Below are 12,475 nucleotides of genomic sequence, written 5' to 3'. Positions count from 1 at the left end.
TACTAGTGATCATGCACCAATCATTATAAACACCAACAAGGGTCCACCTTTGCAAATATCGCCACGTTGGAATCTAGACAAGGCAGACTGGGTTAAATTTTCTGAGCTAAGTGAAATTGAAGGGAGAGCAGAACAGTTTGAAAGTATTGATGATGCTATAGACCTGCTGAATGGAACTCTTCATACAGCAGGAGTCAATTCAATTCCCAAAACAACAGGATTATTCAAACGACGACCAGTCCCGTGGTGGTCTTCAGAACTAACTGCACTCCACAGAGCCACAAGAAGATCTCTAACACGATTGCGTAGACTCCGAACTGATGAGAATTTAATTATGTACAAGAAATGTAGAGCACAGTTCCGTCGTGCCATGAAAGAAGCAAGGCGCCAGTCATGGATGTCTTTTGTTTCCTCCATTAACAGTAGAACACCACCATCTTCTGTGTGGAGGAAAGTAAAAAAGATAGCTGGCAAATTCACCCCCAACCCACCACCAGTGTTGAAGGTGAATGGCCAGTATGTAACTGAAGCAAATGAAGTTAGCAATGCCTTGGCTAATCATTTTTCAAATGTATCCAGCAAGTATGAAGGAGCCCCTGGTCACCAGTATAGAAGCACTGAAGAAAAGAAAATTTTAAATTTTGCAACAAGAAGGGAAGAGTCGTATAATTCTCCTTTCACTGAAAGAGAATTTGATTCCGCACTTGCTCATTGCAACGATACAGCCCCTGGACCCGATGGAATTCCATATGCAATGATTAAACATGTACATTTTAATACAAAGCTATTTATTTTAAGCATTATTAATAGAATATGGCATGATCATAGTTACCCAAGTGTTTGGGAACTAGCCATTATTTTAGCCTTTTTAAAACCCGGTAAAGACAAGTTTTTAGCAGCAAACTATCGTCCTATTGCATTGACATCTTGTTTATGTAAAATCATGGAGAAGATGGTCAATGCAAGGCTGATATGGTACCTTGAAAATAAAGGTATTTTATCACCGATTCAATGTGGATTCCGAAAAATGCACTCAACGACTGATGTGTTGATACGACTAGAGTCTTCTATTTGTGAAGCCTTTGCTTCCAAACAGCACCATGTTACAGTATTTTTTGACCTTGAAAAGGCATATGATACCACATGGAGATATGGTATTCTTAAAACCATTCATGAATTGGGATTGAGAGGAGAGCTGCCACTATTTATTCAGGCATTTCTTTCACGTAGAGTTTTTCAAGTGAGAGTGGGGGAAACTCTATCAGAGAGTAAGTGCCAGGAAGAAGGAGTTCCTCAGGGTAGTGTGCTGAGTGTAACCCTTTTTGCACTAGCAATTAATGGGATATCCTCAGCCATTCCCCAGGATGTTCTCTCAACATTATTTGTGGATGATCTCTCAATATCATTTGCTGGCACTAGAATGGCAATGGTTGAGAGAAAAATCCAACTCTCTATTGATAAAATTATCCAGTGGGCTGACATGAATGGATTCAAGTTCTCGACAAGTAAAACTACCATTGTCCATTTTTGTCGTATCCGGGGAGTACATCCAGACCCGGATATATACATTAAAGGTCAACGGATACCATGTGTATCGGAAACCAAATTTTTAGGTTTGATATTTGACTGTAGACTTACCTGGGTTTCTCACCTAAAAGCGCTAAAAGCTAAATGTGTTGAAGCTCTGAATATCTTAAAAGTATTGTCCCATACATCATGGGGGGCAGACCGCAATACTATTTTAAAATTATACAAGGCCTTGATTTTTTCCAAAATTAGTTATGGTTGTGAGGTATATTCTTCAGCCACCCCAAGCCGGTTAAAAATATTAGATTCGATACATCATGCAGGTATTAGATTGACTACTGGAGCTTTTAAAACCTCGCCTATCCCAAGTCTCCTTGTTGATGCTGGAGAGTTACCTCTAGACCTTTACCGAATGTCTTCCATTCTTCGGTATTGGTTTAGATTGCAAAGACTCCCTAACTCTCTAGCCTTTCCGACTGCAAGCCTTGTAAGACAAGCATCATACTTTGAGTTTCACCCAAAATCTCCTCAACCTTATGGCTTTCGGGTGAAACGATTATTAAATAGTCTGGATATAATTAGAAATAAGATACTTCCATTCAAGGTATCATCAACGCCTCCATGGAAGTTACCAGAGATATCTTTTTGTAAATATTTTATTGGAGATAAGAAGAATATGTCAGACATAGAAGCCAGGTCTCTTTTTAATGAACATGTTAAAGAACATAGAGGATCAACTTTTATCTATACTGATGGCTCCAAATCTGATGCTGGCGTTGGATTTGGAGTACATAGTAATGGTTTTAATTGTAGAGGTGCACTTCCTCTGACCGCTTCCATATTTACTGCCGAACTGTATGGCATATTAACTGCTATTGAGAAAATAGCGTTGGAGAAGGAGGGTAATTTTACAATTTTTAGTGACGCAAGGAGTGTCCTTCAAGCTATGGAAGTTTTTAATTCTAATAACCCTCTAGTTTTAAAGATTTTAGAATGGCTTTTCCTTATTGGACGGAGAGGTATAACAGTTCAATTTTGTTGGGTTCCAGCACATGTAGGTGTGTGTGGGAATGAGAAGGCAGATTCACTGGCTAAGGAGGCTGCATCCGAGTTGCTGCCAAGAAGATATCCCATTCCCTGTAATGATTTCTTACCTGACATCAAGAAATTGGTTTGCAATAAATGGCAACAGCAATGGGATAGTCAAGATGGCAATAAAATGAGGGAAGTAACAAATGACATATCTCCTTGGAGGTATAATATGATGCCCCGAAAATGGGAGACGTCTCTTTGTCGTCTCCGTATTGGTCACACTCGGTTGACACATGAGTTTCTGCTGAAGGGCCAACAGCAACCGTATTGTGACAACTGTGTAGTACCTCTAACAGTAAGGCATTTGTTGACCGAATGCCCCAATTATAACATCTTGCGGAATAGATATTTGTTTGAGGCTCAAGGTGAGGGTGGCAGGTTCATCCTTGCCAAGATTCTTGGAAATGATGTGTCCTACCATGCAAGTGGCATTTTTAGATTTCTCTCAGAAGCAGGTCTTCTGAAAAATATTTAACTTTTATGACATTCAATTTTTATGATTTTAATTGAATACTCTTTAATTTTTTATTTTATTTCATTTTTTACTTTTGTATATATAAATTAAATGTTACCGGCGTCAATGACCTTAGATGTCAGGATGCCTGAAAACTTTAAATCATTCATTCCCCTCCCTTGGGGAAAGCAGCATCCTGGTCTCTGCATAGCTGACCTCAACCTCTGCAGGTAAACCATGCTCCCTTGTGCTCCTAGTATTAGCTGTAATACTGTTTGCGTCTCCCATACCCTGACGAGGTGGTATTGGGAACGTCCTAGCCTAGATTTCTATCTAAAGAACTCCAGGTCAACTTCCTAGGACAAGTCACAACTTCCTCCACATACAAGCTTATGTAGGCCGCACATTCGTCGCAAGCAACGAAAGTGCGAGGTGCAGGGACCCCCTTTTCTCGAGCGCTGCTCACTCTGATTCCGGGTCCCCGGGTAAAGCCAATGCCAGTAAGGCTGGGGACTTTCCGCCCTTCTTAAGGGGTAAGTCACCCTATGTAAATAGCGTGGTTTGTATTTCGGTTACGGAACAAATGACAAATTCGGAGATAATTTGTATTTTTCCTAGCATACAAACCTTAGCTATTTACTCATATTTGCCCGCCAGCCCTGTCCCCCAAGTCAACTCCTATCTCTAAATGAAGTGAGACAACTCACCAGTGTGTGTGGGTGGGGGGGGGGGGGTAGCAAGCTACCCCTTCCCTACCCCCTGCTAACTAGGGGGGGGGGGGTAGTTAACCCTTGGTAAAATTCTAATGGCTCGTCATTTCAGCTACGCCGAAAGTAATACCCTATGTTAAATAGCTAAGGTTTGTATGGTTAGGAAAAATACAAATTATCTCCGAATTTGTCATGTTATTTATAATTTACTATGTAAGTAGTACATGAGTGCCAAAGTTTTAATGATATGGATTACCATGATTTACTATGTAAGTAGTACGTGAGAACCAAAGTAGGAATGATATGGGTTACTTTAAGATATTAGAGATGTGGACATTCATTCAACGTTTTCCTTTAACATAGAATTATTTTATAGGCTATTTAGGATAGATTTTGTTATATTATTTTATAGGCTATTTAGGATAGATTTTGTTATACTGTAATGATTTACTACAGTACCTCTCATAATGGTCAGCATTGAATTTGTAATTTTTTTTTTTCTTTTTCTATTTACTGTATATAATTTGAAGGACTAAGAAGGCAGCTTATCCAAGAAATTTAATCATTCTCAAATGAGACATTGGTTTAGTTTTATACTGTAATTCCATTTTGATATGACTGAAGTATACTATTATCATTAAAAGTAGAATTTATACTGAAGGAAGCATACACAAGCCCAGCATTATTAACAGGATTTGATAGTATAGTTTCATATTGTAACAAGCAAAATAGGCTTAGCTGTAATAATTTTCATTTGTACCATATCATATTTTGCAGTTGCCTTAGATATTTCAATCCTCCAAGATTTACTAATGATAACGTTGCTTTAAAGAAATGGATTACAGCCCTAACTTGGGTGCAATCTAGTACTTGATAAATATTCATAGATTTTTAAGCCTGTATATGTTTATATTATTGTGTACATTATTGCTTATTATTTACGAGAATCTCTTATAGTGCATCGTATTTCAGAGAATCGGTTACTGTATAGTGTAATGAATTGTACGCAAAATTTTGTAGTTGTCATGCCTGGTCTGAAGTATGACTACAGCCTTTTTGTAATATTAATCTTGAAAATAACTTCTCTCTCAATAGTGCTTTCTAGGGTGAATAAGACCTAAGACTTTTTGTGTCACGTACTGATGGTCATTAATTATTCTCCTCAGGTTCAGGTGGTTATGTCTCGGAAGGAGAAGAAAAGGTTGTCCGGGCCCCGGGTCTTGGTCGCATTACTGGTTCAGCCTCCATAGAAACCTTAGTCAGAGTGGGCCTCGAAAAAGAAGCGGGTCTTTCGCCAGATAGCAAGATGGTGGTGCTACATGATTTCACTCCATGTGTAGATGATGAACTAGAAGTTAAGAGAGGAAATGTAAGCATAGTACAGTATTTATTGATGCTTTTCATTGCTGAATGTTTCCCCTTTTGTTAACCATAAGAAACAACTCCTTGGGGATTGATAATAATGTAACAACCAAAACATAAAGATGGATATGGAAATTGTAATTATGGCATATCCAATCATGATTGCATACTTATTATGTGTTGTTGGGTTATAGTATGAGAAATGCTGATATCTATAATGGTGTAGATATTATTTGGTTATTCACTTTAATTGTAGAGATGGTCCTTCAGCCAATGAAAGAACTGTTGTGGTATTTTTCCATTTCAGGTTGTAAATGTATTGTACCAAGAGAATGACTGGGTATATGTAATTGCAGAACACGGCCAGCAAGAAGGCTTCATTCCTCATTCCTACTGTGCACCTTTTGGTTCTCAATTAGGAGACCTTACTATTAACCATAAAGTAAGTACAGTACTGTACATGTACTATAATACTATTCAATATGATGTGAACTTGTAAAAATTGTATTGTATTGTAGTATGCCATTACATTTTGGGATTACTGTACAGCATAGTGCTTTTGTTGATCATTAAACATTATTTTTTAATATTAAACTTACCCGATGATCATATAGCTGTCAGCTCTGCTGCCCGACAGAAAAAACCTACGGGCGGAATACGCCAGCGATCGCTATACAGGTGGGGGTGTACATCAACAGCGCCATCTGTCAAGTAGGTACTCAAGTACTCGATGTCAACATAGAACCAATTTTCCCTCTGTCGTGCCAATGGCAAGACCTACTAAATACGCCGTCCCTAACTGGATTTGTTTTCACAACGATTTGGTGAAGTACACTATTCCAGTTTTGAGCTTTCGCTATGCAGGGGTTTTATCTTCATTTCAAAACTTGAACTCGTTTTGGATAGATTTAATTATGGTGACGAAGAGAGTATGGACTCTCTTTCACTTTTAAATGGCCGACCCTTCCCTTAGACGGAAGTGTGTTTAGGTTTTTGGTAATTTTGCTTAACAAGTTATAGATCTATTTATTTTATATCTCTCCGCCTTTATAGGCCTCTTCGATTAACTTTCCATTTATTATAAACTTTTAAAAAATAAATTTTTTATGTTTGTTTATATGCGACCTTTCCTAATAGTAGGCGGTCCTTACTTGGAACCGAAGTTAATTAACATTGAGCCCGTTATATCGTATTTAACCTTTTTAGAATTTAATACTTTTTTTTTTTATTTTAATGTTTTATGGAAGAATTTCTTTGATAGTCTCGTACTGTTTTCAAAGATGAACTAACGTTTAGTTTTTTATTCTCCGCAGTTGTTGACGTTCAGAACGTTCAACATGCGCTCTATCGTTACGATAGAGAGAGAGTGTATCACGGTTTCACTTTGCAGTAAGAGTAAACCGATTCTAGCGTTTCGTTCATTCTTTCTTAGCTTAAATGGTTTAAATTCTAAATAAAGGAACTTTTATTTGGGAAACCTTTCAGTTTTTTCCTTTAGCAAATAACATGTTTTAACGATATATAATTGGGCTCTTCTCTCAGGTGCTAAATCAAGAGAGAAGGGAGAGAGAGATAGAGACGAAGGGAGAGAGAGGAGAATAAACGTTTTGTTCAAGCGGGTAACGTTGTTCTCGTTTTTTTTTTTTTTTTCTCCCTAGTCGCTGTAGGGGAAGAAGGTAAAACGTTTCTAGGGTTTTATTCTTGTTCCCAGGCTTTATGCGGTGAGAGATTGTAAACGTAGTTTATTTGATCTAGTGTTTAGTCTCTTTTCCAGCCACTGAATTCTTTATCCTTATTTATGTTTTTCTGTTGCATTGTATAACTCTTTTCGCAATTACTACCTTTTAATGAAGGATAGGATTGCGTGTTTTAGGTAGAAATCAGTTAAAGTTTCAATTTCAGTGAAATAAGTGCAAACAGAAAATCAAAAGTGATAAAGTGATATGCGCAAAGTGTTACAGTGTTGCGTCCGAGGGTTCGTCTGTTCGTGCCAGTTGTTCACCTAGTCCGGGACCTCTTACAAGCTCCCAAGCCCAGGGGAGAAGTAATGTCGAACGACTTATGGGTTCCACAGGCCTTGATCGACGAACAGACGTTTTTCCCTCAGTGGTTTCGGGCGTATCTACACACGTTAGCCGACGTGAGATCGCCCCACCCACACAAAGACGAGAGAGCCCATTTATTCCTCGTCTGCGGAAGAGGTTTCTCGTAAGAGACCATGGACCACATCTTGCAGCTTTTAAGTGTAAGTCGGTCCCTTCCGCGCAAGTCCAACGGCCTAGGTGTAGCCACTGGGTCAGTTCGGACTCGCTGCAGTCATCCGACGACCGCACACCTCCCAAGAGAGGCAAGGTGGTACCGCAACAGGCAGTAACTCCGTCTGTTGCCGCACCAGCTGTTTTAGACCCTCAGTCACAACGGACAGTAGCTCCGGCTGTTGCCGTTTTTTGTAGACCCTAAGTGGTTTTTACTGCAGTCTATGCAGACTCAGTTAGCTGGGGTTATGCAGGAGTTTCGTGCGGAGAAGGTTGACACTGCTCTCGTTAGCCTACAACCTGCCACGGTTGTGCGCCCAGCTCTCGCTGAGGCTGCCTGCTCCCACACTCCGGCTGCGGAGAGCTCCACCTCCGATGCGCAATCGACCCTGCCAGACGCATGTTAACGTTAGCCGACGTGCGGCTCCCTCCGTTAACTTGCGTGAGCTACCGCATCAGCAGTGGGAAGGTGGAGTCAAGCTGCCGTGTTTTGACGCGATGCGTTAGTTTCCGCTACCCACGGCAGTCCCCACCACGCACCACCACTCCGCTTTGGTTGTTGCCTGCTCCCACACTCCGACTGCGGAGAAGGTTGACGATGCACCCGTTTGCCTACAACCTGCCACGGTTGTGCGCCCAGCATGGCTGCCTGCTCCCACACTCTTGTTGTGAGAGCTCCTCCACCCATGCGCAGTCGACCCTGCCAGACGCATGCTGACTCCCACAGACACACGGAGCACTCAGTTGCCGTGCGTGAGCTACCACAAGCTGCCGTGTTTTGACACGGTGTGTCAGCCTCCGCAACCCACTGTGGTTACCGCCACTCGCCCGCAGCAGACTAGTCAGTCAGGAGTTGAGGCTTCCCCACACAGCTTTGGTTGTTGCCAGCTCACAGACGGTCAAGCAGTTACATGACGTTGCCTTCTGGTCTGCTACTAATGCACCAGTGCTGTATGTCCTCACGCACCTGTTGTGGTTGACAGTTCAGTTTTTGACAGTTCACAGACTGTCAAGCAGTTACATAACGTTGCCTTCTGGTCTGCTGCTTTTGCACCAGTGAGACCCTCACTGAGATACCCTAGCTTTTCTCGGACATGGTTCCTGTAGATGAGAAAGGGCTGTTCTCCCTCCTTCTGATATTCCTTTGAGGACTCTGTCATTTGGAGAGGAGCCTTAAGCTGCTTAGCCTCCTATGGACTTTAATTAAAGCATAACAAGGCTTCCAGGGAGGGTAAATGGTTCCGCTTCAGTCGCTAACCCCGTCTGTTGCCACACCTGCTCCCTTAGACCCTAATGGGCTTTGTTGCAAGACATGCAGTCCAAGCTTGTGTCCTTGATAGAGGATTTTTTACGGAGAAGAACCTTCTAGCCAACAACCTTCCTACCGGTTGGTTGTACGCCCTGTTGACGCTGAGGTATCCTACTCACGTCCGCCAGTTGAGATGGTTCCTCCACCGGTGCGACCCAGTGTGGGTTGCCAGTCGCACGTTGACGTTTAGCGACTCTCGGAGGTGGTTGTGGACGTTCAGTGTGTCACTAGGAAGACGTTCAACAACCAGCAGAGGTGACTTGTTGTGACGCAGTGCAGCAACCCGGTAGGGGGTTGACTGCACAACCCAGACAGTCTAGACAGTTTCGGGTTGACGCTGTACTTCCTCGCGTCCCCATGGTTGACAGTTCACAGACTGTGCAGCAGTACCATGATCTTGTGTCCGGCTCCGTCACGCATCCACCAGTGCGACCGGATTCAGCGAGTCAGACGTTGCCCACTCCGTTGCCGTTTCATCATCAGTTTCGGATGAGGAACCCTCTGATGAGGACATTGCTGAACAAGACGATCAACCCCCAGCCCTGCTATCCATCCAGAAGATGCTGAAGAAGGAACACTGCCCTGTCAGGCTGTGGATGAGTCTGGTTAGGACACTGTCATCCGTGGTTCAATTTGTGTCACTTGGAAGACTACACCTCCGTCCTCTTCTGTATCATCTAGCTTTTCACTGGAAAAGGGCAAGACGCTGGAAGCGGTCTTGATCCCGGTTTCCGGAAAGATAAAGTCTGGTCTGACTTGGTGAAAGGACTTTATCAACCTTTGAAAGGGTCTTCCCCTGACTGTTCAGACTCCCAACCACGTTCTCTTCTCGGACGCATCGGACGTAGGCTGGGGTGCGACATTAGGAAGTGGTGGAGGTGAACGGTAGGGAATGCTCGGGATTATGGAACTCGAGTCAAAGGACAATGCATTTCAACTGCAAGAAGCTTCCGGCAGTACGTCTGACCTGGAAAAGCTTCAGGTCTCTCCTTCAAGGCAAAGTGGTGGAGGTGAACACGGACAACACCCTGCTTTGACGTACATCTCCAAGCAAGGAGGGACCTACTCTCTGACATGGTACGAGTTCGCAAGAGACCTCCTCTCCTGTTCAACAGGTCTAGACTTTTCACTAGTAACGAGGTTCATCCAAGGCAACTTGAATGTCATAGCAGATTGTCTCAGTAGGAAGGGACAAATAATTCCAACATATTGGACCCTCCACAAGGATGTATGCAAGAGACTTTGGGCAACCTGGGGCCAGCCAACCATAGATCTCTTCGCAACCTCGATGACCTAGAGGCTCCCAATACTTTGCTCTCCTATCCCGGACCCAGCAGTAGTTCATATAGATGCCTTTCTACTAGATTGGTCACATCTAGATCTATATGCATTACCTCCGTTCTAGATTGTCAACAAGGTACTGCAGAAGTTCGCCTCTCACGAAGGGACAAAGTTGACGCTAGTTGCTTCCCTCTGGCCCGCGAGAGAATAACTCACCGAGGTACTTCGATGGCTAGTAGACGTTCCCAGAACACTTCCCCTAAGGGTGGACCTGCTACGTCTGCCACGCGTAAAGAAGGTACTCCAAGGCCTCCACGCTCTTCGTCTGACTGCCTTCAGACTATCGAAAGACTCTCGAGAACTAGAGGTTTTTCGAAGGAGGCAACCAGAGCGATTGCTAGAGCACGGAGAACATCCACCCTTAGAGTCTACCAATCGAAGTGGGAAATCTTCCGAAACTGGTGCAAGTCAGTATCCGTATCCTCGACCAGTACCTCTGTAACTCAAATAGCTGACTTCCTCTTATATCTGAGGAAAGAACCATCTCTTTCAGCTCCCACTATCAAGGGTTACAGAAGCATGTTGGCATCAGTCTTCCGTCACAGAGGCTTAGATCTTTCCAACAATAAAGATCTACAGGACCTCCTTAAGTCTTTTGAGACCACGAAGGAGCGTCGTTTGGTTACACCTGGTTGGAATTTAGACGTGGTTCTAAGATTCCTTATGTCAGACAGGTTCGAACCACTTCAATCAGCCTCCCTGAAAGATCTCACCTTTAAGACTCTTTTCCTGATATGCTTAACCACAGCTAAAAGAGTCAGTGAGATTCATGCCTTCAGCAAGAACATCGGATTCTCATCCGAAACGGCTACATGTTCTACAACTTGGTTTTCTAGCCAAACACGAGCTGCCTTCTCGGCCTTGACCAATATCGTTCGATATTCCAAACTTATCGTATGGTTGGAAATGAACTAGAAAGAGTATTATGTCCTGTAAGAGCTCTTAAGTTCTATTTTAAAAACCTTTACGAGGCCCGTCTGAAGCTTTATGGTGTTCAGTTAAGAATCCATCTTTGCCTATGTCAGAGAATTCTTTATCCTATTTTATCAGACTGTTAATACGAGAAGCTCATTCCCTTCTGAATGAGGAAGACCAAGCTTGGCTGAAGGTAAGGACACACGAAGTTAGAGCTGTCACAACTTCCGTGGCCTTTAAACAAAATAGATCTCTGCAAAGTATATTCGACGCAACCTATTGGAAAAGCAAATCAGTGTTCGCGTCTTTTATCTTAAGAATGTCCAGTCTCTTTACGAGAACTGCTACACTCTGGGACCATTCGTAGCAACGAGTGCAGTAGTGGTGGGGGCTCCACCACTACAATTCCCTAATTCCAGAACCTTTTTAATCTTTCTCTTGAAATATTTTTGGGTTGTCCGGAAGGCTAAGAAGCCTTTCGCATCCTACTTGATTTGGCGGGTGGTCAAAATCATTTCTTGAGAAGCGCCTAGATTAGAGGTTTTGATGAGGACCTTTAGTATGGGTTGCAACCCTTCATACTTCAGCTCCTAGGAGTCGCTCAGCATCCTATGAGGATCGCGAGGCTCAGTAAGGAAGACGTACTTAAAAAGGCAGAGTAATTGTTCAAGTCGTCTTCCTTACCAGGTACTTATTTATTTTATGCTTGTTATTTTGAATAACTGCTAAAATGAAATACGGAATACTTAGCTCATAATAATGTCAACATGTAATGCTGGTCTCTACCCACCCCCCTGGGTGTGAATCAGCTATATGATCATTGGGTAAGTTTAATATTAAAAAATGTTATTTTCCTTAGTAAAATAAATTTTTGAATATACTTACCCGATGATCATAAATTAAAGGACCCACCCTTCCTCCCCAATAGAGACCCAGTGGACAGAGGAGAAAATTGGTTCTATGTTGACATCGAGTACTTGAGTACCTACTTGACAGATGGCGCTGTTGATGTACACCCCCACCTGTATAGCGATCGCTGGCGTATTCCGCCCGTAGGTTTTTTCTGTCGGGCAGCAGAGCTGACAGCTATATGATCATCGGGTAAGTATATTCAAAAATTTATTTTACTAAGGAAAATAACATAATTCTATTTTCCATTTCTTTAGATAGCTACATAATACTATGGTAAATGGTTTTTAATCCTTCACTGGGGCTATAAATAGTTGTATAGCGGTGATGGAAACTTATTTAATTGAGAACATAATTCTGCTATTGTTGCTACAAAGGATTTTCTTATCTATTTTTTGAAAAATTAAGTCAAGTTTGTTGTTAATTGGTTCTGTAGTTAATCTATTTACAGTACTGTGTACTGTACTGCAATTCTAAAACAATTGGTATTGATTTTCAGAAAAAGATGCCTCGAGACCGAAATTCTACGGATGGGATAGGTGGAGGACTTGACACAGATCACAACACAACTATAGGTACAATCAACTCTGGTGGAACAGGT

The 12,475-nt window shown here is 42.3% G+C and overlaps 1 protein-coding gene across 3 annotated transcripts in view; it reads left to right on the top strand.

Annotated features, from left to right (window-relative positions):
* The window catches only part of Dlish (Dachs ligand with SH3s), a 117,150-nt gene that overhangs the window by 16,993 nt on the left and 87,682 nt on the right, over window positions 1-12,475 (top strand). For all 3 annotated transcript variants that reach the window (XR_011040093.1, XM_068351021.1, XM_068351020.1), the window contains exons 2-4: window positions 4,950-5,152; window positions 5,453-5,587; window positions 12,374-12,473. Coding sequence is in view for 2 of the 3 variants with exons in the window: in XM_068351021.1 (XP_068207122.1) it covers window positions 4,950-5,152; window positions 5,453-5,587; window positions 12,374-12,473 (438 nt within the window). In the remaining variant the exon portion in view is untranslated. The remainder of the gene's footprint in view (window positions 1-4,949; window positions 5,153-5,452; window positions 5,588-12,373; window positions 12,474-12,475) is intronic.

Source organism: Palaemon carinicauda, chromosome 27 (assembly GCF_036898095.1).
Source record: "Palaemon carinicauda isolate YSFRI2023 chromosome 27, ASM3689809v2, whole genome shotgun sequence".
NCBI lineage: Eukaryota > Metazoa > Arthropoda > Malacostraca > Decapoda > Palaemonidae > Palaemon > Palaemon carinicauda.
This window is presented reverse-complemented; position numbering and strand designations above follow the sequence as displayed.